Source organism: Artemia franciscana, chromosome 14, assembly GCF_032884065.1.
Source record: "Artemia franciscana chromosome 14, ASM3288406v1, whole genome shotgun sequence".
NCBI classification, from domain to species: domain Eukaryota; kingdom Metazoa; phylum Arthropoda; class Branchiopoda; order Anostraca; family Artemiidae; genus Artemia; species Artemia franciscana.
In genome coordinates this window covers 6,920,565-6,947,344 of record NC_088876.1, presented here as the reverse complement: position 1 = coordinate 6,947,344, position 26,780 = coordinate 6,920,565, and the positions used below count along the sequence as shown (strand labels likewise).

General features: G+C 34.5%; 1 protein-coding gene across 8 annotated transcripts in view; it reads left to right on the top strand.

Annotated features, from left to right (window-relative positions):
* LOC136035251 (recombining binding protein suppressor of hairless-like) overlaps positions 1–20,204 on the top strand; it is a 134,802-nt gene extending 114,598 nt beyond the window's left edge. For all 8 annotated transcript variants that reach the window (XM_065716917.1, XM_065716915.1, XM_065716914.1 and 5 more), the window contains 4 exons: positions 5,474–5,727; positions 7,073–7,228; positions 16,533–16,718; positions 19,241–20,204. In XM_065716917.1, coding sequence (XP_065572989.1) covers positions 5,474–5,727; positions 7,073–7,228; positions 16,533–16,718; positions 19,241–19,423 — 779 coding nt within the window. In that variant the 3' untranslated portion in view covers positions 19,424–20,204. The remainder of the gene's footprint in view (positions 1–5,473; positions 5,728–7,072; positions 7,229–16,532; positions 16,719–19,240) is intronic.
* The last annotated feature ends 6,576 nt before the right edge of the window (positions 20,205–26,780 follow it).

Genomic DNA, 26,780 nt, shown 5'->3' with positions numbered 1-26,780 from the left:
GGAGTTGGAACTTTCAACAAATATAATTTATTTCTAAAAATCGTCGTATAACAAAAGAAAGAAGGCTAAGATTGTAGGGGAGACAAACCTAGCATAATAGTTTTTTACGACACACGTAAGCCATTGGGCATTAAACAACAGTTGTCAGATAAATAGTTTACTTCTGAAAATAGCTGTTTTTCAAGAGTTATCATGTAAGTTTCAATATTTTTTGAAGCCCAGACAATATTTAATAAGAAAAAAATAAGGGTCGTTTTTCTTTCCTTATGGATACTAAAAAGGTAACTTAGTAAAGCAGTAATAATAAATATCACAGCGCAAAAACTAACTTTGGGGTATTAATCTTATTTATCAGATATTTTAAAATTTCTGATTATATTCCAAGGATATTTCTGTAAAACTTAGGTCCTTCTTCAACTAGATATTGCTCAGCTTAGCAAAATTCACTTCAGTTCAATGAAAAAGCGATTTAGTAAGAAAAAAAAATTAACGAACATAACCCAAAAACTAATTTTAGGGTAGCCTATTGGTCTTATTTATCAAGTATTTTAAAATTTCTGCTTATATTTCAAGCTTTCTGTAAAACTATGGACCCTATTCAACTAGATATTACTCAGTTCAGGAAAGTTCAATCCAGTTCTCTAAAAAGGTTATTTAGTAAAAAAAAAAAAAAAACAAATGCAGCGAAAAAATGAATTTTGGGTTATTAATCTTATTTATTAGGTATTTTAACATTTCTGTTTATATTTCAAGCATAATCCTCTAATACTAAGGTCCCTCTTCAACTAGATATTACTCAGTTCAGCACAGTTCAGTGAAAAGTTGATTTAATTATAAAAAAGAAGAAACCACAGCAACCCGATGTAAAATTTAATGCTCAGTAAGTGGAAGCAATCATATACCTAAGAATATTCATCCAAGTCTAGATATCATTTGATAATATAAAAGTGGGGCTGGTTTTTCTTTTCTGAATGGATGGATACAGTTGGTTTAGTTCATAAAAAAAAAAAAAAAAAAAAAAAAAAACGACGGCAGGGCAATGTGAATAGAGTAATTATTGTTTTCAAATAAGTGGTTTACTTCTAAAAAATGGTAGTTGTTTTGCCAAAAAATTGTGACTACGGGATATAACCTTGCCAGAAAACAGTCCCACGGTATAAAGAAGAAAAATCCACAACAGTCTATTCTGAAATACAGTGTTCAGTGTTTTCAAATAAGTGATACTTCTAAAAATGGTATTTTTCCTATAAAAAGGAAATTTTGACTACAGGATATAACTTTGCCAGAAAAAAGTCACACGATATGAAGAAAAAAACACTACGGCATGCCAACGTGAAATACAGTGTTCAGTGGTTTACAATAAAAAAATAGTAATTTGTTTTACAAAAAGAAAATTTAGCTACGGAATATTACTTTGCCAGAAAGGAGGCCCACAATATGAAAAACTATACGGCGGGTCAATCTGAAATACAATGTTCAATGTTGTCAGATAAATGGTTTACTTCTAAAAAAAGTAATTTTTTTGCAAAAACTTTTGACTACAGGATATTATTTTGCCAGAAATAATTCCCAAAATATTAAAAAAAAAAAAAAAATCGACTGCAGGTCAAAGTGGAATATAATGTTCAGTGTTGTCAGATAAGTGGGTATTCTAAGGATATTCATTTTTTACGAAAAAATTAACTTAGGGGTATAACCTTGCCAGAAAGCAGGCCCACGATATAAAAAAAACAAAACAACAAAAACTGCGGGCCAATGTGACATACAATGTTTAGTGTTATCAGGTAAACGGCTGATTTCTAAAAATAGTAATCGAAAAAAAAAGCTTTGACTACGGGATATAACCTTGCCAGAAAACCGTCCCACGATATGGAAGTCAATCGGCGTAAAAGAGCCGTGTGAACTGCCACCAAGCATGTGAGAATATTCATTGACTGAGAGGCTCGTGATTTTAATTAGATACTGTTGAAACAAAATGACTTGAATTTAAAAATGGGAGAAGAGCGTGCGAAACTGGTGCACCCACAACATGGGTTATTCCGCCAAGATGACATGCTAATTGATAGTGGAATCCTTGTAAATTGCCCTCTTTGGCATTCATAAGATGCTTTCAATAACTGAGAAACAATCAGTCTGAATTATGTCATGCATATTTATTCCTGTTTCGGCTAATGGCGGTATCTGACATAACCATATGTTTAAGGTGAAAACAAAAACTGTTCGCTAAGCTGTTCTCAAAGGGAAAGTCAGCCAGTAGCGGTTCCGGCAACCCTCTTGCGCCCAGGGAAAAGTCTTGATGAGCCCCCCCCGCCTCGCTCACATAGAATTTACAGGCCATATTTTAACAAAACTCGATTATTGACGAAGTTATTATCAATTTATTAATTAATTAATAATCTATTAAATAATTTTTTATTCCTGTTTCGGCTAATGACCTGGGGATGGTAACCAATCTAATAAGTCCCGACATACAAATCAATCTAGTACTTCTGGCGCAGCTGCTTTCAATATCTTATGATATTGAAAGCAGACTGAGAAACAATCAGTCTGAATTATGTCATGCATATTTGTCTCTGTTTCGGCTAAAGGCGGTATCTGACATAACCATATGTTTAAGGTGAAAACAAAAACTTTTCGCTAAGCTGTTCTCAAAGGGAAAGTCAGCCAGTAGCGGTTCTGGCAACCCTCTTGCGCACAGGGAAAAGTCTTGATTAGCCCCCCCCCCCCGCCTCTCTCCCACAGAATTTACTGGTCATATTTTAACAAAACTCTCGATTATTGACGAAGTTATTATCAATTTATTAGTTAATTAACAATTAATTAATTAATAATCTACTAATTTTTTTTGTTATTCCTAGTTTTGAATTATTATTAATTATTCAAATTCTATTGTTTTAATTATTACTATTTCTTTATTCTTTATTTTTCGATTTATTTTTATTCTATCAATTAATTAATAATTTATTAATTATTTTCATTTATTAACTATACCCTCTACTTTATTTTGATAAAAACGAAATTTGTGAAATTATAAAATGATTATAACCGTCGGATTATTTGTTTAATATTTTGTGCCCCTAAAATCTCTGCACCCAGGGCAAATGCCCCCTCTGTCCCTCTCCTAAAACCACCTCTATGATAAGTAGGGTATTGTTGACTGAAAAATCGAATTGCAATTAAGTATATATTCCCTGATGATCCTCCCTTTGAATGCGGCTCAAAAAGTTTAAAAATATAGATACGGCCTTTGGGCGAAAAGGTCATGATGTCTCAAATAAATATATCCTCAAACTTCGCCTCCACCTCACAGAAATTACCCCACCCCACGAAAAATCTCTTTGTATCTCCCAATAACATTGCATAACTTACAGTCCTTTCTCCAGGGGATGTAAGTTATACCTGTCTCAAATAAATATGTCTCTACAGAGGCGCGAGTGGGATTTCATTATGGAGGGACTAGTTCAGAAAGAGGGGGTTAAATGAACTATTTTTTAATGAACTTTTCAAAACAATACTCCTTAAGAATGTATCTGACATTATCATACGTCTGAAATAATGGCCAAAAATTGTTTGCTAAGCTGTTCTCAAAGGGAGTGCCAGTAGGATAATATAGACCAGAAGAATTGAAGGTGATCAAACACATATTGCACTGGTGATACTCCCTTTGAATGCAGCTCAATAAGGGGTTTTTGGGAATTATTTCAGATGTTTTAAAACACCAGACGCGAATGTAGGCGTAAACAATGACGGTATATCGAATAAAATATAATTATATCAGTTGTGTGGTCGGGAATCCATTTTGGAGGTACTAGTTCAGATTTTAATATGACATTTATTTTAGTTATACATCCGCCACGTTTCCACTTATCGAATAAAAATCTCTTAATGCTAATCATTCTAGTTATGCATCCACCACATTTCCACTTATGAATGAACAAAAATCATTTAACTCAAATTATTTTAGTTATGCATCCGCCACATTTCAACTTATCGACGAATAAAAATCATTTAATTCCAATTATTTTAGTTATGCATCCGCCACATTTCTACTTATCAATGAATAAAAATCATTTAATTCAAATTATTTTAGTTATGCTTCCGCCACATTTCAACTTATCGACGAATAAAAATCATTTAATTCCAATTATTTTAGTTATGCATCCGCCATATTTCTACTTATCAATGAATAAAAATCATTTAATTCCAATTATTTTAGTTATGCATCCGCCATATTTCTACTTATCAATGAACAAAAATCATGTAATTCCAATTATTTTAGTTATGCATCCGCCATATTTCTACTTATCAATGAACAAAAATCATTTAATTCCAATTATTTTAGTTATGTATCCGCCACATTACCACTCGTCAACGAATAAAAATCATTTAATTCCAAGTATTTTAGTTATGCATCCGCCATATTTCCACTTATCAATGAACAAAAATCATTTAATTTCAATTATTTTATTTATGTATCCTCCACATTGCCACTCGTCAACGAATAAAAATCATTTATTTCCAATTATTTTAGTTATGCATCCGCCATATTTTTACTTATCAATGAATAAAAATCATTTAATTCAAATTATTTTAGTTATGCATCCGCCACATTTCTACTTAAAAATGAATAAAAATCATTTAATTCAAATTGTTTTAGTTATGCATCCGCCACATTTCAACTTATCGACGAATAAAAATCATTTAATTCCAATTATTTTAGTTATGCTTCCGCCACATTTCAACTTATCGACGAATAAAAATCATTTAATTCCAATTATTTTAGTTATGCATCCGCCATATTTCTACTTATCAATGAATAAAAATCATTTAATTCCAATTATTTTAGTTATGCATCCGCCACATATCTACTTATCAATGAACAAAAATCATTTAGTTCCAATTATTTTAGTTATGCATTCGCCATATTTCTACTTATCTATGAACAAAAATCATTTAATTCCAATTATTTTAGTTATGTATCCGCCACATTACCACTCGTCAACGAATAAAAATCATTTAATTCCAATTATTTTAGTTATGCATCTGACATATTTCATTTTCTACTTATCAATGAATAAAAATCATTTAATTCCAAGTATTTTAGTTATGCATCCGCCATATTTCCACTTATCAATGAACAAAAATCATTTAATTTCAATTATTTTATTTATGTATCCTCCACATTGCCACTCGTCAGCGAATAAAAATCATTTATTTCCTATTATTTTAGTTATGCATCCGCCACATTTCTACTTATCAATGAACAAAAATCATTTAATTCCAATTATTTTATTTATGTATCCGCCTCATTGCCACTCGTCAACGAATAAAAATCATTTAATTCCAATTATTTTAGTTATGCATCCGCCACATTTCTACTTATCAATGAATAAAAATCATTTAATTACAATTATTTTAGTTATGCACCCGCCACATTTTCACTTATCAATGTATAAAAATCATTTAATTCCAGTAGATGACATGGAATCAGAATCAGAAGAGTTCACAGTGAAAGATGGTTATATACATTACGGTGCCACGGTGAAACTAGTCTGTAGTGTAACGGGCATGGCCCTACCCCGACTTGTGATACGGAAGGTAGATAAACAGATGTCAGTTTTAGATGCTGATGACCCAGTTTCCCAGTTGCACAAATGTGCCTTTTATATGAAAGACACTGATAGAATGTACCTATGTCTCTCTCAAGAAAGGATAATTCAGTTCCAGGTAATTTTTTTACCTTATTAATTTTTTTTTTTAAACAATGCAGAGGTTTGGCGGTGGGGGGGGGGGGATCTGTGTTTCTTGATAAATGACAATTCCTATGCTCGATATACCCCCAGATTTTTGTTTACATATGTTCCTGTTAGTAGGAAAATCCTTCCGTTTTATTTCTTTTAAGAGGAAGCGGTACTTAAAATTCGTTTTGCGAGCTTAGTGTCGGTTGACTGCCAAAAAGACAAAGGGCCTATTAGCGGAGTCTCGTAGGGAACTAACCCTTATGGAGACCTGTTGTGAATCTTGGGTTTGACTATGAAATTGAAATGAATTTTCCCTTCTCTTTTATCGGCAAGCTTGTGAGTCAACGCTGGCAGTACCAAAGGGAACTCCTAAGGCTGCCAAATTGCTCAAATAATGTTTCCTTTGTGTGGATTTTTAGTGTTTTTGTAGCAGGTATGCTTGATTGTTTTTAGGAACTGTCATTTCCTGAATTTCCAAAAAAAGTTTCTGCCCTATTTCATCGAAATGAACAGAATTCACAATTTTTGATTGTGCAAATTCCATTGAATCTGTAAATGTCTATATCCAGGGCAAAACGGGAGAAGTTAAATGTTTTTTTTTAAGATTTCCGGAAAAGTTGTTTTTTGGCGTTTAGTTATCTGTCGTTTAATCTGATCTCTTATCAAAGCATTACAAGTTATGGCAAGATCATAACTTCTTTTTTAATTTTTTAACCATTTTCTAATTTTTTTTTGTTACTTTTTTTTGTTTATTGACGCTAAAGTGCGAATTCAGCTCATTTGGGTTTGTGGTGGTCGTTTTATCAGTAATAGATCTTGTTTTACTTTTGTTAGCATAGCTTTTCCTAAAAGGGGCTTTTGAAAAACAGAAAAAAGTCACTTGTTAACTACACTTACAAATATGGCAGGAAGTAGTTTACAAATAAATTGAAAGAATGATTACACCTACATTCCCTTGCGGATTCTCCCTTCGTAAACAGATTAGTAAATATTTTTTAACAGTTACAGTTTATCTCCGAAGTTTGAAAATATCCGATACGAACTTTAGTCGTGAAAGCGAAATTTATTTATTGGATTTTATTTATCGATTTTTATTTATATATTTGAATTTTATTCATTCATAATTATTAATTGATTTAATGGGTATTATTTTAAGGCTTAGCCTTTTTTCATCCATTATTTTAAGATAAAATGTGCTTTTTCAAGTTGTTCTTTTTTTGTCCGTTTTCTTTAAGATAAAATGACTTATTTTACGAAAAAGAATGTCGTAGTTACCTTACGAATGGTACTTTTTTCATGACTTTTTGCTTATTTGTGTATTAATTTTCCAGGCAACACCATGTCCAAAGGAGCCGAATAAAGAGATGATAAATGATGGAGCCGCCTGGACGATAATTAGTACAGATAAAGCAGAATATCAGTTCTTCGAAGGAATGGGCCCTGTTCGAACCCCTATAACCCCTGTGCCTATTGTACATAGTTTACATGTAAGTTATCTTCAATTTTATTGCTTCATTTGTCTATAATCGTTCAAAAAAGTTTCATTGAGCCAATAGAAAAGTCACATGGTGATGTTCCTTCCAGTTCACGGTGATGTTCTGTGTTCGTCACACGGTGACGGTGATGTTGGCCCTCATAACTTCTCCCGCACTCGTCTCTTGACTATTCTACATACCGTCTTCAGAACTCGGTAACATTCAAATTCCTTTCTGTCCTGTCAGGTCAGACTCCAATCCCCTATTTGGTTCTTGTGCTACCGCTCCGCCTTCGCCTTAGTTATCTAAGGTGTCACTCGTTTGGTGCCTTTAGATTTTTTTTATTTATTTAATTTTTTTTTGCTCCTGTGTTGTAGATGTTTCTTGGTCAATTTGGCCCTTGTTGATTTATCCTGTCCTACGGAACAGTTGCTGAATCGGCTCAAGAATGCCACTCAATATGCACCCACTGCGTCTTGCCGGCTTATCTTGTTATATGGAACAGTCTTCCTTAATAGGCTCAAGAATACAACTCGATTCACACCTAAAAAAAATCGTTAGAAATATTTTTGTTTTTATAATATTTTTTATTTTTGCATTTATTTATTGTTTTTCTTAAAATAGAAACTTTAAATATAATTTAAAATTAAATTGATTTTTCTTTTTGCCTTTTCTTTATATGTTTTGTTTAATTTAGCTTAATTGATTTTGTTTTATGTTTTCCCGTTTTTTTTTTCGTTGATAGAGACTTCCAGACGTGAAGTCGAAATATTCGGATTTCTTAATTGTGTAAAGCCTGTTGCTTGTTTGTGTTTTGTCCACTGCTTTGTTTAAATACTATACCCGTTTTCACTATATTTTCACTTGTTAGATTTAGCAAAAAGCAATGCTACTCGCTCTATACTAGATCAGTAACAGTAGACTTTCTAACTTTCTCTTATAGCACTGAAGAAGAGAGGCGATTTTTCATTTTGAAATAGCTATTTATTAACAGCGAGGACCACGCAGACCCCATCCGTTGTTTGTCGGATTGGAACAGAATCCCAAGCAATCTCTCTATTCTTAAGATCTATTCTCAGTCCAAACAAAACGAACTTTTTATGCACCTCGCTCTCTGTTTCTCCCCACTGCCCCTTATCAATTTTTTTCGATCCACTCTTTCCTTTCTTTCTTCCTTTTTTGTATAGCCACAGCTGACATACAAGATAAAATGTAATCTTTTAATTTCTGTAATATATCAAATCCATATCAGCCCAGCCCATGTAAATAGTTAGTAATTGGGTGTAAAAGATAATTTAATTGTGGTTTGCTCACCCAATGGAGTTCTGATTTACTTGCGATTCGTGGGACTTTCCCACGACTCAAATAAGCTCGTGACATATCTTTGTGTTTTGTGATATTTTGGGACGGATGTTGTGAATAACTGTGAATTCATCTATAACAAGTATTCGTCATTGACTCTCTCTCTCTCTCTCTCTCTCTCTCTCTCTCTCTCTCTCTCTCTCTCTCCTTTCTTTCTTTCTCTTTCCCTCACTCCTTCTTTCTCTCTGTCTTTTTTTCTTTCTATCATTCTTTCTTCTTTATAGCTGAAACTACGTAGCTTATCTTATCCTTAATCCTAATTGTAACTTAACACGACTTAAATGACTAACTAAATGACTTAATTGACTCGATCCTCGGTCGAGTCATTATTTTAGCTTATAAAAAAGGTTACTTATAAAAAAAATTTACCCTCCCCCTCTCGCTCAGTTTTTATTTGGTTCTGTGATTCACTTCTAAATAATATAATTATAGGGAAGCCTTGATATATATATATATATATATATATATATATATATATATATATATATATATATATATATATATATATATATATATATATAATATATATATATATATATATATATATATATATATAAATATATATATATATATATATATATATATATATATATATATATATATGTTTATATATATATACATATATATATATATATATATATATATATATATATATATATATATATATATATATATATATATATATATATATATATATATAATTTCTTGATCATCCCAAAGTTTTCACGAGGAAAGCTTATCTACTCGGCAAGTGTTAGTGAAAAGTCAAATTTATATAAAATATATTTATTCCGACGTTGGGTATGCTATTTGTAATATTAGATTAGATCATTCCTGCAATAAAGTGGCCTAGACAGGGAAAGAATATCGTCCATGAGAATGATGCAGTGATATCCCACTTATAAGAGCATCTGAGGTGTTTGACGGGGAGTCATTTTTGGGGGTCAGACGATACACATATGAAAAACCCGAGGATTTGCTCACTTTCCCTTACTTGGTGTGTATCTCAGAGTGCTGTGTGTGCTGTACAGTTCCGACACTTCAGGTAGAGGCCCCGCAACGTTTGGTACAGTTTCATCACCCATAGCTTACTTTCCCCGCTATTGGCACACGTCAACTAGTATGTCTGGTTTCTGAAAGTCGGCGACCCATCAGTAAAACCCTTTATTAGTCCCTTGCTCCCGTGTTTCCCTCAGTTTGTCTGTGAATACTTGCATGGGCATGGTGCGCTCATATGGAAGGCTACATCGGCAGTGGCATGAATTATTCATTCAGTGCTAAATTGCTAATATTTTTCGATTTTTCTTATGAAAAACAGCTTTAATTTTTAAAAATTTGGCTTTATTGCAAAAATTTAGTTTTGTCTATCATAATGGACTAAGAACTGTTTAGGCCAAGAAATGTTAAATTTTTATTTGCTAGCGTTAACTAGACTAAAAATTAGTCTTCTGAATAGTTTCTATTTTTTATAATTTTTTAGTTCGAGATCCCCGTTTCTTAGTATGTCTTCGTATTTGATTGATGAAGGTAAACTTCTAAAAATTACAATTTATTGTCCAAATCGCTGATGACCGTCAAGAAAAAGTTTACAATGATACGATTATTTTAAATTAAAAAAAAAAAAAAACTTAGGCTGAGTTACAAGAGCAAATTTAAGCTCAAAACGAAGTATTCTGTTTAGCATTTAGTATCAATTCTTTCAGTAACAATTTCTGTTGAAATGGTGATTTTTTAGAAGGGTATTAGTACTTAAACCTGGACAAAATGCTTCGGAGGCGCGGACGCTTATTTCTCGACTGATTTGTGTAAATAGGAATAATATATTGTTACCCTCTGTACATAAGAAAAACGTACTGGCACCCATTTAGTATGTTTCAAATATTACGACGTATCACAACACACCGATTGGGAGTGGCTATATTCCGCCAGTTGGTTTACATCTCAGAACACAACGGGTGACGCACAGTCCCGCCACACCGGTACTTCCTTCACGCTGGACATGCGGCACCTGGTGTACGTGATTTCTGAAAGTGGGCACCCCTCGCAACGTGCTATGCACTTGATAAAGGACAAAATTGATCTGGATACATCCATTGCGGTGATCAATAAACCTAGACGGAATTTCTATTATATAAACCTATTCTAATATAATTCCTAATTTCAATTCCTAATTCTTATTATACTAATCCTAATTTCAATTCCTAATTCTTCATATTCTTAAAAACGCAAAACCATCGGAAGAAACGTAAACTACTTTTAGGCAAGAGGAGGGGGGGGGGGGGTTATCTCCACTGTTGCTCCGTCGTATGCATCACTGGCGGACATCCGAACGATTTCGGAAGTCAAAATGAGTACCGCTTACTTATAGTTACCGTGCAAGCTATTAGTCACACGCGATTGAGCATTCCATCGATTTTTTACATTCTTTGCGGTCTAACTAATCTAACAAAGGGTACTTTAAGCTGTGAGAATATTTATAAAATTTTCCCGTGGGATCGACTGACCACACACTCAAATCCTACGGGCTTGACCAGTCAAGGAAGGAATATTAACTTAAGAGGCTGAACTTGGAGATTGCCAACCTCGTGGTTTTGCCCATTTTTGTCTTGTCTAAATTACCTCGTTGGATAGTTATTTGACCACGAAATGGAGATTGTTGACAATATTTGACAACAGGTGGACGGTTAGCTGGATCAGAAATTCTCATGTGGATAAAATTTTAAGACAATATTTTCTTAAAAATATCATATGCTGTCCAGCGATTAATCTGAGCTATAAAATGTCCTACTTGACAGGTGTAAGATAACAGCTGATGTAATGTAGCACATTCCTTTCTATTTTGCACATAAATAAAAAAAAAATGGCTTTTTGTGTAAGAATACCATAAGATTAGAGAAAGAAATCCTTCCATTTTTCCTATATCATAGCTAAATTTCATTCTTATTGTACTTACACCACGGCTGGATTGATTCAAAAGGCAGTTTGTTGTATTTTCTTTGGAATTTTTTTAATCACGTATGTTTCACAATTTCCCGGTACCCCCCTGGATAAAACCTTGTCCACAATGCCCCACGAATGAAATCCCTCATTGAGAAGGAGTTTAGGAAGGGGGTAGCCCCCCCCCCCACCCAGTGCGAAAACGTTTTTGAAGTTTCAATATCGCTTTTTACTTTCATCCGAAAAAATATTTTTCATATTTTATTTTGTTATGCTATGCTTGACAGATTTGACTTCGATAGCGGCGATTTTTCCACTTTCTTGTCTGTTTTCCTTGCTTAAAATAAAGCGTCAAAAACTATGAAACTCAGAGAGATGAATGGTTGTCAAAATTATTGCTCAAGTTGATGCATAGCATCCCCCCTGTAGATTACCCCCTTCTTACAGCAATAAACGACCTCGCTTGACTTGTTATGAAATCAACTTACTTCCGTTTAGACTTCCCAGTTGATTTTCACATCAAATCAACGGGTTGGGTACTGAATGTCACAGGTGTACAAGAAATAGTTTATCGAACCCAGTCTTATAAAGGAACGTAAATGGGGGGGAGGGCTTCCATTCGTCCCCAGCATCCCGAGTTTTGTATAATGTGGTCTGCAATGGGACATATTTACCCCATAGTTCGCCTTTCTTGAGTAATCCACTACGTACTCCCCCACCCACCCCCCAAAAAATTATCTGAGTATGTTTCTGCTTATACACCTTCGGCTGTAGATCAAGCTTTAATCCCCGCCGTTCAAAACCAAATAACTCTGCCTCCAAAGGAAAAGTGAACAGTAACAGTTGGATGGCACGTTTAAAATTCAAGGCCATGCCCAGGTTATTTTTATTGGGGGGGGGGGGTAACTGTTCTGAATGCGGCTTTGAAGAAATTATTAACCGCAGGGGATATATTGTTTTTTGAATAAGGATAGCTGAATTTGAGACCTCAAAACCTAATAGAGCATATCCCAAAACGACATATAGTGCATCTAACTCAAAGCCGTTGAAAACCCACGTAAAAACAGGGGGAGGTCCTAATAACGGTCAGAAGGACACCCCCCCTACCCATTTCAACTTTTTATCCTAGCATCTTTGCATGTTTTTTTACCCTGTCTTCCTCTCCCTGGAACAAATATTATTATTATTTATTATTATTATTTTTTTTTTATTTAGACAACCCTGGTGTACAAGAAGCAATTCAGTGTTTAACCCCACGGTTTGACTAAAAAGATACTGGAGAGAGCGACATATATATCACCGTGAGAAAATGGGAAATTTTTATGAATTAAAAGATTTTGAATTTTATGTGAGGAAGGAAGAGGCCAATTTTCCAGGTTGTTGTTCCCGTTGTTAATGAGAAAATGAGCCGTGTGAACGTAAGATATGTAAACATGCATGAGGCTGAACAATAAATAAGAAATTAATATTATGCGTTCATCATAGACTGGTTGCCATCAATGATCTTAGAATTGTCATTTGGGTGAATTTCAGGACCATATTCAGAAGGGGGTGAGAGGGGTAAACCGGTTTGAACCCACCTTAAAAAAATGTCTGACTGACAGAAGTAAAAAATATAAATGTAAACGAATTTTGTTGCGTAATGTGAAGTTATTTTATAGCCCCCCCCCCATCCGAACAAAAATTCTGATTACAACCCATTTATATCTAATAGTAATATGCGACATTCGACACCGGTACCACGGGGGATATCAAAGAACCTGTTCAAAATAGACTTGGCTTTTTTGGGAATGACCCTTGGGGAAGGGGTTCAGCAGAGTCTCTGGAAAGAATAAAACAAGAAAATTTTACGTTTTTGCGAAATTGTTCAGATAGTTATTCGGAGGAAAGTAAGGATTCGTTGAAGTAAGGATGCTAGAGCTATTTTAAAAAGTTTTTTTTTAAAGTTAAAAAAAATACAGTTTTAATGTAAGTTTATATATATATATATATATATATATATATATATATATATATATATATATATATATATATATATATATATATATATATATATATATCATGAAAAGAGAAATCACCAATGCAACAGCACAAAAAAAAAAAAAAAAAAAAAAAAAAAAAGAGAGACAGAAGGAGAAAAGGAAGACTGTTTTCCTAAATTAGTGATTAATATAGACCAGCACTTGAATGATGCCTTAACCCTACTCATCCATACAATCACACAGGTCAAACAGCATAGCCATACACAATCAACCATAAAGAATAATCCATGGACAGTCAGTCATGTCGTCAATAAGTATAAGTCGTCATTTACCAAACAATAGAAAAAATAATATAGACAAATAATTCAGAGGCAACACCCAACACAAGGGCTCATCAGGAGAATACACTGGCCTATATAGGATTTACTGAATTAAATTTCACTGTCTTGAGAAAATTTTCCTATTGTTTCTTAAGTTTTGTTTGTTTGATTGATATTTGGGGGGAGACTGTGCGTGTATGTATTCAAAAACGTTAACTCCAGGTGTTTCCATCACATTATTAAATGTGAATTAGATTTAAATATGTTTACTCATATAAACCATTATGGTCATGTTATCAATTTGTTGCGTATCGCGGGTATGAGTGGGATTTCACAATGGGAGGGGTTTAAAGACAAAGAGTCCATTAGCAATTTCAAAGACAAAATTTCACACTTTCAAGGAAAACCAACCAGAGGCAGCCTCCGAAACAGTTTTTGTAAAAATTGATAGGGGATCTTAGATGTGTCAACAGCTCGAAAAGCTAATGAGAGGCTAGTTTAAAACAGAGGAAACCTATAATCCCCTACTAATTGTTAAACAAAACGCTGTCTGATCAATCTACGTAGAGCAAAAATAATGTGCATCTTGCGTCACGAAGATTTTAAGCATGAAAATTAAGACAACAGGAAAGTTCCAAAATAAACAATTTCCGAGACCACACTGGCTAATCATGACAAAACAAAAAGGTTCTATCACGTTATTAAATTTGAATTTGATTTAAATATGTTTACTCATAAACCCTTATGGTTATTGTTATAAATTTGTCGTGTATCGCGGGTATGAGTGGGATTTCACAATGAGGGGGGAATAACCCTAAAGGATACCTTTCTCGTCCAAGTTGTTTAAATAACTCCAGGGAAACTAAATCTAAAAAGAGTGATTTTTCAAATCGGGGAGAGATCAGAGAACCAAAAAGGTTATTTTTATGTGCATAATTAAAAAATTGAGTCAATAAATCCTTTGGACGGATACTGAGATTGAGGACTCTTCCAGGTCCATTCAATTAAAGAGAAGAAACACTAATATTTGGTATATTCATTTAAAAAAGTAAAAGTCAGCTGTAATGCTGAACGAAGGAAGAAAATGTCTAAAGACTAAATCACAAAGAAAACCATAAAAGTTAAAAGGCAAGAAACAAAATTAAAGCGTCCAACTAATATAAAACAGTCCGAAAATGTGCTGAAATTGTCTACCTGTATGATCCGTAACTATCCCTAACTCCTAGCCAATCGCCCAATCATTATTTTCAGCTCTAAAAAACAACCCCATGACGATATACAACTGTACCGCAAGCCTGAAGCGAGTATTATTCAAAATATGTACTGTCAACAGTTTTAAAATGGTAACAAATTTTTTATATGCAGTTATTTTGTCTCACCGCTGGGGGGGATAACGGGACTTAGATTGTGTTTCGACGGGAAGAGAACATTTTTTCGGCTTTTCGCAAGAGAATATATACAAATGTTTTTTTTTTTCCTTTTATATTTGCCATACGACAGGTTCTGCTGTTGGTGGTTGTGTCAATTATGGGGGGGGGTACTCTTACCTTCTATGAAAGTACTCATTTATGTATTTTGTTGAAAAATACGGGTTTTGGTATTTTCGTTGAAAAATACCCTTTTTAGTATTTTCATTTTTTAAATCGAAAAAAATTGTCCCCTTCTCCATACTCTGAAAAATAAAGTTTGCCCCCCCCCCCCCCAACATTTTGCTGAATTGGTTTTACTGGCTACTGGTAAATAAATAAATAAAAAATCACAGGAAAAACATTCATACCAAACTAGATAATTAAAAGGCTGTATGTCGCGCAACAATTTTTTTAAGAGCATTGAGAAATTGAAAATGATGGGTTTTAGGTTTGTTGACTGTTAATAAGAAGCAATTGTAAACAAAAAGCAGTTGTTTTTTAGACATCCAATCTGCGATAAAAACAAAAAAAAGTTCCTAATCAATGTCGAAATTAGATAACATCGAAGACCACACTGCCTTTCCATGACGAAAGTAAAACAGTTCAAAATAGGGATGATACCTTTTTATTGACAGCGAATAGATATAAAATTATTTAACTGGATATTTCGAACACATATACAGTGTCATCATCAGCAGTAAAACTAAAAGACTAAAAGACCTACTGCTGATGATGAACACTGTATATGTGTTCGAAATATCAAGTTAAATAATTTTATATCTATTCACTGTCAATAAAAAGGTATCATCCCTATTTTGAACTGTTTTACTTAATGTCGAAATTTTGTACTGTTTCGATAGATATAAGGTTGATTCGTTTTTAAATATCAAAGTCGTCAATCGGACATATCGTGTTTTCCTGAAGGCCAATAATACGAAGATTTTGCCAAAAGATAGGATTCAGTTGTATTATTTTTTATGCCTAAGACTCTCAATTCTTTTTTTCTTGCTTTTTTGTATTCTTGTATGTTTATCTCTAATTTGTCCTCGAACAGTTGCCTCAATTCACTTAATTCTGGGGGGGTGCATTTTCTAAATCTAGTGGGTGAAACTTTTCAATGTTTTCATTTAAAATACTATAAAAAGGCTTTTTCAATGAAAAAAGAGTCGTTTTTTAACTCGTCCTACTCCCTGTCTCTCATCTTAGGGGCCCCCTTATCCCTGTAGGAACAACTGCACATTCAGAATTATATATTTGCTCAATTACATGGAACTTGATATAATTTCCTGTTATTTCTCTATTTTAGTTGAATGGTGGTGGAGATGTGGCGATGTTAGAATTAACTGGCGAGAATTTTATGCCGAATTTGAAAGTATGGTTTGGAGATGTAGAAGCCGAAACTATGTTCCGATGTGAAGAGTCGATGCTCTGCGTTGTACCTGATATCTCTGCTTTCCGGAATGGATGGCAATGGGTTAGACATCCAACTCAGGTATTCTATTCCTTTACGTACAAAGCATACTTAAGAAGTGGTCATTCAAAAAAAAAAAAATAGTGTTCGTGTGGCGCATGTACCGACCTCCTCATTATCTGCCTGGTTGACGGCAAATAATTGAAGCTTTCTCGTGTTCCCCCTGCCCCCTCCCTCCATATTTCTCCAACTACCCATCTGGGCTGTTTTGACTCTGGCTGAGCTTGCAGAGTCACACCATTGACCCCCGTTTCAAACCAAATAATCAACGACACCAGGACTCGAACCCCTGCCTTTACGGACACCAGATAGCAAGGTTAGCCCACTAACTACTCGGCTAGATCGCCTCAAATTCAAAGAAATTGACTTTTCTAAAAAAAAAAACGGTAAGCGATATATTGGTGGCGGTCATTCAAAAGGTTGTTTGTTACAAGTGGTGGTTTTGACCTGTTACACTTGGGGCAAAATCTTGATTATTGCCCTTCTCCCAATAATTTTCAGGCCAAATTTAAGCAAAGTTTTCATTTTTAAACAACATTTTTTATTTATATAAATCTGACTTTCCTGTCTTCAAATGGGAAAAAATATGGGGAAGATGAAAATTTCAGGTTCAATTTACTTATACAAAATAAAATTTCAACAATTACGAAATGATTATGGATGTTGGATTATTTGTTAAAATTTTGTGCCCCTAAAATTTCTCCGCCTGGGGCAAGTACCCCCTCTGTTCCCCCTAAAACCGCCTCTGTATGTTACTTAGTATACATTTTACAAGAGAGAAGGCTGCAAAGCCAATTTTTGCGAAAAGATTCTATATATAAAAAACAAATTTTTTTTTTTTGCCAGACTATTACCATTGTTTTTTCGAGAGCCTACTCTTAACATGGCTTTTGAAATTTTTTTTATTAACTTAAGAAAAAAAACTTTAGTGTTGACTTACTCTAACAGAAAACCTACAGAAAAATATTCTTCAGGTAATCAGTATTCGTTAATTGAATTAATAAGCCCTTTCAATTGCCGTTACATTCCCTCAGATTTCTGACACCATTCTTTTAAGACGGTTTTTGACACCATTCTGGCATCTTTCAAGACGGTTGCTGAGTTTAAAGACCAATTCCCTTAAACATTTTAAAGACCAACAACCAATTCCCTTGGTTGTTGATGTTAGGGAGTAAAAATTCCACAACTGCCTATAAAGTCGAACTTTTTTTCAAAATCAATGAATCGTTTGGCGATGCAACTGATGTAGCTCAAGTAGGCGACTAAATATTAAATATTTAGTTAAAATATAGCTACGTCGTAGTATTTCTACGTCGTAGTTTTGGCAAGGAAGACCAAAAAGAAGATATCTCACTGCAATCATGTGAAAAAGAGATTTGGCTTGTTACTCTGGATGGGAGACTGTAATTCTCCCAAATGGGGTTTTCAGCTGTGGTGATTCAAATGGTGCAACCTATTCCCTTAAACATTTTAAAGACCAACAACCAATTCCCTTGGTTGTTGCTGTTAGGGAGTAAAAATTCCCTTAAACATCTTAAAGACCAACAACCAATTCCCTTGGTTGTTGCTGTTAGAGAGTAAAAATTCCACAACTGCCTATAAAGTCAAACTTTTTTTCAAATCAATGAATCGTTTGGCGATGCAACTGATGTAGCTCAAGTAGGCGACTAAATATTAAATATTTAGTTAAAATATAGCTACGTCGTAGTATTTCTCGCCCAAAATAGGTACATTACAACCAATTCCAGACAGGCAAACTGGTTACTGTCGGATATTACACTGCGTAATTCTTGAATGGGTCTTGAATAACTGATAAGTACCAGAGAAAAAATGAGGAGAGTAGAGGACACCCTCCTCTACTCAAGCGCCATTTTATGGGTCACGCTAAAAACGTATGCGCAAAGGCGTGACTCACTAGTTGGTGATGGCTAAATTTGTTGCATTAGAAGGGACACTTGCTTTCCGTCCCTATTTGTCATAATGTCGTTTTTGTCGTATTTGTCATAATGACTATGACAAACATATGTTGCATTGTGTGAACGGGCTTAAGTCAGCTATTGCAGACAATAAGGCTTGTAAAGGGGTTCTCAGGAGTAGAGTCCGGTTCAAAACCAAACTCCTTTTTATTTAAAAACACTTCTTTTTGTATGTTTACTGTATTTTTCCTAGGGGGGTGGGAATGGTGCCAAATCACAAAAATGCAGGAGGAGTGGGCATAAATGTATGTTTGAAAAAAATAGGGTAGGTGGGGGGTGCAATTTTGTTATTTTAAAAATCAAAATGCAAAAAAAAACTTTTCAGTGAAAATACCCAAAACAAGGTATTTTTCTAAATCTAGAAGAGGTGCCATACCATCTGTTTGTCCGTCACTTTCCTCTTCTCTGTCAGTTTCGTTGTTGTAATATTCTCCTTCTTTTTCTTAAGTGATGCATCTTGTTTTGTGTTAATTTTAAGGGTTTTTCAATAAGTAAATATTACTATAAAAGCGTTTATAGTATAGTTTATTTTATATATTGACTAAGAGTCCTTCTTTTTTTTCATAGGTACCAGTTTCGCTTGTAAGAAATGACGGTGTAATATATGCGACAAAACTGACATTTACCTATACACCTGAGCCAGGTGCTCGGCCGCACTGTCAACAGGCCGATGAAATACTTAGAAACTCGTCGAATGGTATGCAGGGAGGACATATGCAGGGTTACGACCAACATACGCATATGATGTGAACCCAGTCTAATGCCTAGTATATACTGTGATTCAAGAGGTGTGAACTGACATGCACAATGTGTTTTGTTTTAGTCGATTGATAAATACTCAGTTTTTGAGTTTGTAGATTTAGTGCCTTTTCGGTACAGTTTTAGTTTTCACGGATTTGACGAAAATAAAATTTTGTTGTGCTTCTGTGGGAGTTTTGCTTGTTGATACGGATTTTTATGTGATTTTAAATAAGTTTGTATACTTATATTCCAGATTCTTCTTTTCTTTTAGTGAGTATGCGCAATTTTCATCAATACCCACGGTGCTTGAAACTTGGCAAAATATTCAAATAACGAAAGTGTGCTATTAAAACTTTGATTTTAAATACAAAAATGTTTTTGAAGATACTAAAGATTCTGTCTTTTCTTCTTTTTTTTATTTAATTTAAATTTATATTAGTCGGTCACATTACATGACCATGAATTTTTTTTCTCAGTTTTATTGTCTCCTTTTCACACCCTAAGATGGTTGTTGCACTATAATGAACAGGTTATAAATCTCATTACATTAGTCATTAAAACTTACAGTTTGAATTTGGTGCTTATATGGGTGCTTTCACCTTTTTCTATTTTATTTTATACTTTGTTTTAATTGGTATTCTATAGGTCTGATTTGTACTTAATTTCTTTCTACGGATTTGGCTTAATTTTTTATTGTTTTTTCCATTCCAGTGTTAATATCTGTACCAATTTGTAAAAAGAAGTTTTACGGTGTAATGTGCAATTTATTTAATAAAAGTAAATTCTTGTACTTAATTTTCTTAATTATACAAACAAGACCAGGTTTGTCATCTGGGTCAGTTCCTAAAGTGCTACAATTGCCCAAATTTGCGTGCTTGACAGCAATTTACGGTGCTATAGTCAAAAAGTTGACTCTAACAGTGCTAAAATAGCACTTTCGTGCTATAGGTGGCAACCCTGAACACATTCTACAGTTCTACACATAATGAAATGAACTACAATAGCACTTTCATGTTACAGGTGGCAACCATGGCTACCACTGAAAACGTAAATTACAAAGGAAATTTGAAATGTTTTTTGCCCGCATACAAACAGGACCAGGTTTGTCATCTGGGTCAGTTCCTAAAGTGCTACAATTGCCCAAATTTGGGTGCTACACAGCAATTTTTGGTGCTACTGTCAAAAAGTTGACTGTGATAGTGCTGAAATAGCACTTTCGTGCTATAGGTGGCAACCCTGAACACATTCTACAGTTCTACACATAATGAAATGAACTACAATAGCACTTTCATGTTACAGGTGACAACCATGGCTACCACTGAAAACGTAAATTACAAAGGAAATTTGAAATGTTTTTTGCCCGCATACAAACAGGACCAGGTTTGTCATCTGGGTCAGTTTCGAAAGTGATACAATTGCCCAAATTTGCGTGCTTGACAGCAATTTTCGGTGCTATAGTCAAAAAGTTGACTCTAACAGTGCTAAAATAGCACTTTCGTGCTATAGGTGGCAACCCTGAACACATTCTACAGTTCTACACATAATGAAATGAACTACAATAGCACTTTCATGTTACAGGTGACAACCATGGCTACCACTGAAAACGTAAATTACAAAGGAAATTTGAAATGTTTTTTGCCCGCATACAAACAGGACCAGGTTTGTCATCTGGGTCAGTTTTGAAAGTGCTACAATTGCCCAAATTTGCGTGCTTGACAGCAATTTTCGGTGCTATAGTTAAAAAGTTGACTCTAACAGTGCTAAAATAGCACTTTCGTGCTATAGGTGGCAACCCTGAACACATTCTACAGTTCTACACATAATGAAATGAACTACAATAGCACTTTCATGTTACAGGTGACAACCATGGCTACCACTGAAAACGTAAATTACAAAGGAAATTTGAAATGTTTTTTGCCCGCATACAAACAGGACCAGGTTTGTCATCTGGGTCAGTTTCGAAAGTGCTACAATTGCCCAAATTTGCGTGCTTGACAGCAATTTTCGGTGCTATAGTCAAAAAGTTGACTCTAACAGTGCTAAAATAGCACTTTCGTGCTATAGGTGGCAACCCTGAACACATTCTACAGTTCTACACATAATGAAATGAACTACAATAGCACTTTCATGTTACAGGTGACAACCATGGCTACCACTGAAAACGTAAATTACAAAGGAAATTTGAAATGTTTTTTGCCCGCATACAAACAGGACCAGGTTTGTCATCTGGGTCAGTTTCGAAAGTGCTACAATTGCCCAAATTTGCGTGCTTGACAGCAATTTTCGGTGCTATAGTCAAAAAGTTGACTCTAACAGTGCTAAAATAGCACTTTCGTGCTATAGGTGGCAACCCTGAACACATTCTACAGTTCTACACATAATGAAATGAACTACAATAGCACTTTCATGTTACAGGTGACAACCATGGCTACCACTGAAAACGTAAATTACAAAGGAAATTTGAAATGTTTTTTGCCCGCATACAAACAGGACCAGGTTTGTCATCTGGGTCAGTTTCGAAAGTGCTACAATTGCCCAAATTTGCGTGCTTGACAGCAATTTTCGGTGCTATAGTCAAAAAGTTGACTCTAACAGTGCTAAAATAGCACTTTCGTGCTATAGGTGGCAACCCTGAACACATTCTACAGTTCTACACATAATGAAATGAACTACAATAGCACTTTCATGTTACAGGTGACAACCATGGCTACCACTGAAAACGTAAATTACAAAGGAAATTTGAAATGTTTTTTGCCCGCATACAAACAGGACCAGGTTTGTCATCTGGGTCAGTTTCGAAAGTGCTACAATTGCCCAAATTTGCGTGCTTGACAGCAATTTTCGGTGCTATAGTCAAAAAGTTGACTCTAACAGTGCTAAAATAGCACTTTCGTGCTATAGGTGGCAACCCTGAACACATTCTACAGTTCTACACATAATGAAATGAACTACAATAGCACTTTCATGTTACAGGTGACAACCATGGCTACCACTGAAAACGTAAATTACAAAGGAAATTTGAAGTGTTTTTTGCCCGCATACAAACAGGACCAGGTTTGTCATCTGGGTCAGTTTCGAAAGTGCTGCAATTGCCCAAATTTGGGTGCTACACAGCAATTTTTGGTGCTACTGTAAAAAAGTTGACTCTAACAGTGCTAAAATAGCACTTTCGTGCTATAGGTGGCAACCCTGAACACATTCTACAGTTCTACACATAATGAAATGAACTAAAATAGCACTTTCATGTTACAGGTGGCAACCATGGCTACTACTGAAAACGTAAATTGCAAAGGAAATCTGAAATATTTTTTGCCCGCATTTTCTAGGACATCAGAATGCGGAATAATATTTTCGTCACTGTTGCTACATTGAATCGTGAAAAAAAAGCAATTCGTTAAATTTGACAGGTTTTACATTACAATTGCAATATGATGTTAAAATTACAATATGTTAATTGTTAAAATTACAAGTGCAATATGATCGTTAAATTACAATATGATGTCGGTTTTTAATATTATATTCAATATATTATTTTGTAATTTTCTATAAATATTTGTGATTTCTTGAATAGACAGTTCTATTGATTTTGATTTTCTATAAACTCAACACATAATTTTATCTCCGTATCTTAAGTCTCTTCATACATCTGAAGGGGTTAATCATTTTCACGATGGTAATAGCACTAAAATAGCTATTTTAATATATGAAATGAACTAAAATAGCACTTTCATGTTACAGGTGACAACCATGGCTACCACTGAAAACGTAAATTACAAAGGAAATTTGAAATGTTTTTTGCCCGCATACAAACAGGACCAGGTTTGTCATCTGGGTCAGTTTCTAAAGTGCTACAATTGCCCAAATTTGCGTGCTTGACAGAGATCTTCGGCGCTAGAGTAAAAAATAATTACCGTAACAATGCTAAAACAGCACTTTCGTGTTACAGGTGGCAACTTTGAGCACGTGCTACAGTGTTGCACAAAATTAAATAGCGTTAAAATAGCAGTTTCGTTCTGCAAGTGGCAACCCTGAACAGGACTTGGATTGCCCTACCAATTTCATTTCAAAAGATTATGCAGAAAATTTCTTCGCTGCCGCTGACATACTGGGGCGGACACACTCAGAAATTCCTTATAAACGCCCATCATAGTTACAGCAATTGCTGCAATCTAGTAGAACGATTTGCAGCCAATAGTAACCGAAAGCTTAAAAATGTATTTCGAAGAAAAACTCTACAGAGAAAAACTTTCGATTGAAAGGTGAATTGGAAATGGTAAAATATTATATATGTTCGTCTTGATAATAAAACTTTATTGTGAAAACAAATTTTGGGGGATTTTGAAAAATGGTAGCTTTTACCCTTAAAAAACGTAGGGGAGGGTCGATATGAAAATTGCACCATTAGAATCACCATGGTTGAAAACTTTTGACTGGAGGTTTCGAGCCCCCAATCTTGAAAGACAAAAAAAGACTATTTTTGCATGGATACTGGTCCATCATTTTTTCTGCCAGGGTTAACCAAGATCATAGAGAGATGTTTACTGACACTTTTTTTAATCTTGATTATATCATGTTCTTTTTTCTAAATTCGTCTTGACAGTCCCATCGTAAAGTGCCTAATGGCACCAAAAATACCTCGCTTTACTTCTTTTCTGAATTTGAAAGGCTCGGAAGCATAACAAGGGCAACATTGTAATGCCCATTCTAATATCTTTATATTCTTATGTAGGAGAGTATTTCATAATTAATTGAATATTTTATCTACAAATTCTCAGAGATACCGATAATGATTTATTTCTTGGACTCTTTATATGGCAAAATTGTACTTTACAAATTAAGTGCATTCCTTTCAAATGCATTTAATGAATCACTTGTAGATTCGCCAATTTAGAATATTGCTCCAGCTAGCTAAAGGGGGTGCTTAAAAAATGATTGTTTTAGAATTTTTATTGAATCATTTATTTTTCCAAATTTTGAATGAAGTAGAATCAAGAGCGAAAATTAATGACAAAAAGCGCATATAAAGCAATGATTAGTCTCAAGACAGAAATTCATATGTTGAGCATCCCAACTTTTAAAATATTCATATAAATATGCCAACTTCTAAAATAGTTATATAAAAATGTATGTCTCTGGAATTTTCAGTCATTTCTTCCACTCTTCATTTTCTTTTTCTCAGAATCTCACTTTTTCCAGATTAAGTTCGTAACATTTTTTTCTATCAATAAGCTTTTTCTTTTGCTCTTTAATTCTTTGCTAATTCAAAACGGATTAAACAGATGTAAAGATTCCACTGATTTTAGTAGTTCGGATAAGATGCGACAACAGGTCAGATGAGATTCTATCTCTGGCCAGAGATTTTTATTAGCCAATTTCTCCCAATCTTAAATTCCTCTCAGTCCCATATGGTTCCCACAATTAATAAACAATTGCTCGTTTTAGTAATCATTTTATTTTCCTCAAGTTCCTCGTTACAAATGTCGAAAGTTATCTGACTGTTTGGTCCAGTCAAGGATTTTCGCCAGCCAGCCAATCAGATTACTTGAATTTTTGACTCTCCCCTCGTAATCGACTGCACAGCCCCTTGCAAGTCTTTATAACGACCATTTCCTACTTTCTGTGCTTACGTTAAATTCCTAAAATTATGAGAAAAAAACGGCGAAGATACAACAACGAGATTTTAGTAAATATTTCTTTACAGTATAGTTGTCAGCCAACTTACTCCAGTCCCTCGTTCCTCTCAGCCCCATATGGCTCCCATTATAATAATAAAAAAAAGCTTATTTCAGTAATCGTTTTAGTGTCCTTTTGTTCCTCGTTACGAATGCTGAATCGATCCGACTGGTTGGCTAGCCAACCAATCAGATTGCTTCAACATTTGACTTTCTCCATAATCGCCTGCATAGCCCCTTAAAATCGTCTTTATAATGACCATTTCCTAATTTCTATGCCCAAAATTCTTAAAAGTATGAGAAAAGCGGCGAAGATACAACAACAAGATTTTAGTAATTATTTCTTTACAGTATATTTGTCAGCCAACTTACTCCAGTCTCTCGTTCCTCTCAGCCCCATATGGCTCCCATTATAATAATAAAAGAAAGCTTGTTTCAGTAATCTTTTTAATGTCCTTTTGTTCCTCGTTACAAATGATGAATCGATCCGACTGGTTGGCTAGCCAACCAATCAGATCGCTTCAACATTTGACTTTCTCCATAATCGCCTGCATAGCCCCTTAAAATCGTCTTTATAATGACCATTTCCTAATTTCTATGCGCAAAATTCATAAAAATATGAGAAAAACGGCGAAGATACAACAACGAGATTTTAGTAATTATTTCTTAACAGTATAGTTGTCAGCCAACTTACTCCAGTCTCTCGTTCCTCTCAGCCCCATATGGCTACCATTATAATAATAAGAAAAAGCTTATTTCAGTAATCGTTTTAGTGTCCTTTTGTTCCTCGTTACGAATGCTGAATCGACCCGACTGGTTGGCTAGCCAACCAATCAGATCGCTTCAACATTTGACTTTCTCCATAATCACCTGCATAGCCCTTTAAAATCGTCTTTATAATGACCATTTCCTAATTTCTATGCCCAAAATTCTTAAAAATATGAGAAAAACGGCGAAGATACAACAACACGATTTTAGTAATTATTTCTTTACAGTATAGTTGTCAGCCAACTTACTCCAGTCTCTCGTTCCTCTCAGCCCCATATGGCTACCATTATAATAATAAAAAAAGCTTGTTTCAGTAATCGTTTTAATGTCCTTTTGTTCCTCGTTACGAATGCTGAATCGACCCGACTGGTTGGCTAGCCAACCAATCAGATCGCTTCAACATTTGACTTTCTCCATAATCGCCTGCATAGCCCCTTAAAATCGTCTTTATAATGACCATTTCCTAATTTCTATGCCCAAAATTCTTAAAAATATGAGAAAAACGGCGAAGATACAACAACGAGATTTTAATAATTATTTCTTTACAGTATAGTTGTCAGCCAACTTACTACAGTCTCTCGTTCCTCTGAGCCCCATATGGCTCCCATTATAATAATAAAAAAAGCTTGTTTCAGTAATCTTTTTAATGTCCTTTTGTTCCTCGTTACGAATGCTGAATCGATCCGACTGGTTGGCTAGCCAACCAATCAGATCGCTTCAACATTTGACTTTCTCCATAATCGCCTGCATAGCCCCTTATAATCGTCTTTATAATGACCATTTCCTAATTTCTATGCGCAAAATTCATAAAAATATGAGAAAAACGGCGAAGATACAACAACGAGATTTTAGTAATTATTTCTTAACAGTATAGTTGTCAGCCAACTTACTACAGTCTCTCGTTCCTCTGAGCCCCATATGGCTCC